The following is a 4,672-nucleotide window of genomic DNA, read 5'->3' as shown; positions in this document are numbered from 1 at the left end:
GTGACCGGCCCCGAGCGCAGGCCCAAGAAGACCGGTGAGACCCGCGCGCCCCGCCCCCTGCCCAAAGGGGACCGGCAGGCCCTGATCGCCCCTCCACCTCCCGTCCCATCAGGTCTGTGGTCCGTGACCGTGTCAGGCCGGAAACACAGCGTTCGCCTGTGCTCCCCGCGCCAGGCAGAGGCGGAGCGCTGGGGGGCGGCCTTGAGGGAAGTGATCTCCTCCAAGGCGCCTCTTGAGACCCCCACCCAGCTACTGCTCCGGGACATCCAGGTGAGGGAGAGGACCCCAGAGCCTGTTGGCAGAGGCCAAAACTTCCTGGGCTTTCTCCATCAGCCCCCTCTTCCTGGCCTCTAGGAGAGTTGCGGGGACCCGGAGGCAGTGGCCCTCATCTACCGGCGGAACCCCATTCTGAGGCACACCAGTGGCGCCCTATATGCCCCGCTCCTGCCCCTGCCCTATGGAGGGGGTGCCCCAGGTGAGGGGCTCAGGCCCGGGTCCCCGGCACCCTTGGGTGGGAGTTAAGAATCGGGGTCTCAGTGGCAGGGCCTGCATCTTCAGGGCACAGTCCCCCAGCCCCTCTCTTTCCACACTGGAAGCTTCCAAGGAGAAGGGATGTAGGAAGGGAAATCTGAATAGAAAGTCCCAAGAGCACTTCTCTGAGGGCTCATCCTGACTGCTGATATTCTTTCAAGAGTTTTCACTCTTTTTTCATTACTCTTGCTGTTGTTGCACTGGGGATTGAACCCAGAGGTGCTATACACTGAGCTCTGACCCCCCCTTTTTATTTTATTTATTTACTTTTTTGGTACCAGGGATTGAACTTGGGACCACATGCTTGCTAGGCAGGCAGTGGCAGCACTGAGCTAAATCGGCCCACTCCCCTTTTATTTAGGGAGACAGGATCTCCCTAAATTGCCCAGGTTAGGCTCAAACTTGCAGTCCTCCTGCCTCAGCTTCCCAGAGTGCTGGGATTACAGGTGGGAACCGCCACACCTGGCTGTTTTTCATTACACTCAAGACCACATCATCTCCCCTGCATAGGTGTAGGAAAGATGGCACTCTGACTTTGGGTTGAACTGTAGTCTCTTCTAGCTATATTTGTCCCCAGAGTTGCCTAGTGGCTGGCCATGTCCCAAAGCTTGAGGATGCTGAGGGGCTGGGAGCTGAACCCTGGTTTTCTGACTCCCATGCCAGCCTGCTTTCTGCATCTGGGCCCTTCTTTCTTCCCTGAGGCTCAACAGAACGGAGGGGCTCTGGCTCGGGCCTGGCTCTGTGGGACCATTGCTTTCCCTTCACTCTCCCTGTCCTTCACCTCTCCCCTCCTTGCCGTCCCTCTGACCTGCTCCCTGGATGTGCCTTCCCCTGCAGGGTGCAGCTCTGTGTCCCCTCTCCAAACCGTCCCTCCGCCCCCACCGTCCCATAGGTCCGGGCTACGCACCCCTGCGAGAGGAGGCGGTGAGGCTGTTCCTGGCGCTACAGGCTCTGGAGGGGGCCCGTCGGCCTGGGCTCCTGATGCAGGGTGTGCTGCAAACCTGCAGGGACCTGCCCGCGCTGCAGGATGAGCTCTTCCTGCAGCTGGCTAAGCAGACCTCAGGCCCTGCAGGTCCCCCAGGGCTCCCTGCTGCGCAAGACCCCTCTGCCCTTCGGTACTGGCAGCTTCTCACCTGCATGAGCTGCACCTTCCGGCCCGGGGGCACTGTCCGGGGCCATCTCCTGGGGCACTTGGAGAGGTGAGAAGAGCAGGTGCAGAGCCGAGCAAAGGAGCCTCAGGGCGGGGAGGGGAAGCATGGCTGGGACTTGCCTGGTCAGGGCTGATGTGAGCGGAGCCAGCTGGGGGGGGCGGGTACTTACACAATCACGACCAGTTGTGAGCAGACAAATTAAGATAAGGCACCCTGGGCTGAGGGGCTGTTAAGAGGTGCTTCTCCTGGGGGATGGGGATCAGCCCAGGGCTTGGGAAAATTTGGCCACGTGGCTGGATTTGGGATCTAGAAGGCCACCAATAGACCGCTAGTGGGTCAGGGTAGTTGGGAAAGAGCCGTGCTGATTGAAGCCACCTTCAAGGGACTGAGTTGAAGGGGAGGAAACTGGCCCCAGAAGGCCAGAGGGAGGATTGATCTGTGGACTCCTCCCGGCCCAGGACGGAGCAGGCACTCCCTGACTCGGAGCTGGCAGAATACGCACGCTTCATCCGCAGGGCGCTTGGTTGCACACGCAGCCGTGAGCTGGTGCCGTCCCTGGCGGAGATCGCTGCCCTGAGCCGGCGGCAGAAGCTGCTGTGCACCGTGCACTGTCCTGGCGCCGGGGCCTGCCCAGTGGCCATCCACTCCCACACAACCGCGGGCGAGGTGAGGGGACAGCCCACTTCCCTGCTGTCCTTCCCACTCTAAGGCCTGGCTCCCTAGGCCTGGTTCGCCCATCCCAGATTTCTTATTTTGGTACTGGAGAAAGCAGGAGTGAGGGACTGAGCCCTTTCCCCGGGATCTGATGACCCCTGTCCCCTGCACTCCTGCAGGTGGCTCGGGAGCTGGTGGGGCGGCTGGGTTTGGCATGGAGCCGCAACGCATTCACCCTGTACGAGCAGCGCGGGACCCAGGAGCGTGCGCTGGCTGGGGGCACCATCGTGGCCGACGTGCTCACCAGGTTTGAGAAGTAAATGTCCGGCCCACCCTTGCCCTCCGCTCCGCAGTCCCTTGGTGCTTTGTGCCCCGCCTGCGCCCTGTCGCTCACCCCTTCCCTCACATCCTTCCCTCCTCCCATAGTGTGGCGGCCCAGGAAGCAGGGCCCGAGGACTCCCCAGACCCAGGGTGGAGGCTGTGTCTGCGCCTGCACGGACCTCTGCACCCCGAGGGCCTGTCCCCTGATGGTGGGCAGCTGCCGTTTCTCTTTGAGCAGGTGAGGCTCAGGGCATCCGCATCTCCACACGCCCCCAAAGGTGAGCCCGCTTTTCATTCGTCGCCGAATAGCCTCCTTAGAAACGGACACAAGCCGGCCAGCCAGCAAACTGTGTCGGAGAACATATACTGCTGTTCTGTTTCAGCTCATAGAACATAGAAAATACTCACTCTGCTTTTATTAGTCTGTGAAATACTGATATCAAAACCTAGAAAAATAACAACAACAAAAAGAAACAACAGGGTTTTGACGAGTACAATGACTATGCATAGAAATTGTTTAAAGAAAGAAGAAACAAGTGATGCGGGGACTGGGCCGAGCTGAGGCCATGGCTGCCTACCTGGCGTTGGCAGCACAGTGTCCGGGGCTCAGCGCGGCTCGGTATGACGTTCTGGAGCTGAGCACGGTGAGGGGAGAAGGGAGAAGGGGACTCTGGCGGCTGGAGCCCCACACCTCCGCCTTGGGCCGTGGGGGGCACCTCCATCCCCCATTCAGCAAGGCCACCCCTCCATCCCAAGAGACACAGCCTCAGGCCACCCTCTACTGCCACCCCCTGCTCCAGAGTGAACCCCAGGGCTGCTCCAATGGACCCTGTCCTGCCCCGCAGGAGCCTGGCAGAGGCACTCCACAGAAGCTGTGCCTGGGCCTGGGAGCCAAGGCCCTGTCCCTCTCCCGGCCTGGGGACATGGAACCCATCCACAGTGTCAGCTACGGCCATGTGGCCGCCTGCCAGCTGATGGGCCCTCACACCCTGGCGCTGAGGGTCGGGGACAGCCAGCTCCTCCTGCAGAGCCCGCAGGTGAGGGGGAGCTCATGGATTGCGTGGACCCCAGGTACAGTTGGAGGCGCTGGGACCCAGCAATGACAAAGCGCAAAGAGATGGGGAGCCAGACAGTAAAAGAGGAATGAAGACTACCCGAGGATAAGCCAGGTGTGGCAGCACATGCCTGTGATCCTAGCACTTGGGAGGCTGAGGCAGGAAGAGGGAATTCAAGGCCAGCCTAGAACACATCGCAAGACCAGCCTCCAAGACAAAAAAAAAAAAGACTGCTGAGGAAGTGGCTGGTGGGCCCCTTAGGTAGTCAGGAAGGAGTCCCAAAGGGGTGACATTGAGCTAGTCTGAGGGGGAGCTGGGGGAACTGCATTCCAGGAAGAGGGAATTTCCAGTGCAGAGGCCAGGACAGAGAGAAATTTGGCATGGTGGAGCCCTGTGCAAGCCTGTAATCCCAGCACTCAGGAGGCTGAGGCAAGAGGATCCCAAGTTGAAGACCAATTTACAAAGTGAGACCATGCCTTAAAAGCTAGAAAGCTGGCACACAGCAGGCAGAGGAGAGAATGTGGATAAGGATTCAGCGGTAGAGCAGCTGACAAGCTAGGGACAGCACAGGAGAGAGCAGCCGGGGCTCCGTTAAGCACTGACCCCTGTCCTATCCTAGGTGCAAGAGATCATGCAGCTGGTAAATGCCTGCCTGGCCCCCTCCCCAGAGAGGCCTCCCTGCCAAGACCGGCCAGACACCTCCCCTCCTGTCCTGGACGAGCCCCAAGGACAGTCTGGCTGCTCGGGGCAGCTGCAGGACTGAGCCTGCCAAAAGGTCACAGCTTCCCTGCTGCTGCCGGCCCAGGGCCAGAGCTGCCCTGGGATCCGAGGGAACACGGACCCTTTCGGCCCTGCGGGGACAGGGCCCACCCCACACCCAAAGACTGAGACGGTGTGGGCAATTTTCTAGTTTGTTTCTTAATTTATTTGTAGAACAGAAGCAAAAAAAAAAAAAAAAAA

General features: G+C 60.0%; 1 protein-coding gene across 1 annotated transcript in view; it reads left to right on the top strand.

Moving 5' to 3' along the window:
- The window catches only part of Plekhh3 (pleckstrin homology, MyTH4 and FERM domain containing H3), a 6,746-nt gene extending 2,097 nt beyond the window's left edge, over positions 1-4,649 (top strand). Inside the window, exons 3-12 of the mRNA XM_033763136.1 lie at positions 1-34; positions 113-270; positions 355-475; positions 1,424-1,730; positions 2,141-2,348; positions 2,516-2,643; positions 2,763-3,008; positions 3,181-3,301; positions 3,503-3,694; positions 4,332-4,649. The exon at positions 1-34 is cut by the window's left edge and continues 259 nt beyond it. Coding sequence (XP_033619027.1) covers positions 1-34; positions 113-270; positions 355-475; positions 1,424-1,730; positions 2,141-2,348; positions 2,516-2,643; positions 2,763-3,008; positions 3,181-3,301; positions 3,503-3,694; positions 4,332-4,475 — 1,659 coding nt within the window. The 3' untranslated portion in view covers positions 4,476-4,649. The remainder of the gene's footprint in view (positions 35-112; positions 271-354; positions 476-1,423; positions 1,731-2,140; positions 2,349-2,515; positions 2,644-2,762; positions 3,009-3,180; positions 3,302-3,502; positions 3,695-4,331) is intronic.
- Positions 4,650-4,672: the final 23 nt, after the last annotated feature.

Source organism: Fukomys damarensis, unplaced genomic scaffold, assembly GCF_012274545.1.
Source record: "Fukomys damarensis isolate Sample0158 unplaced genomic scaffold, DMR_v1.0_HiC HiC_scaffold_13, whole genome shotgun sequence".
NCBI classification, from domain to species: Eukaryota; Metazoa; Chordata; class Mammalia; order Rodentia; family Bathyergidae; genus Fukomys; species Fukomys damarensis.
This window is presented reverse-complemented; position numbering and strand designations above follow the sequence as displayed.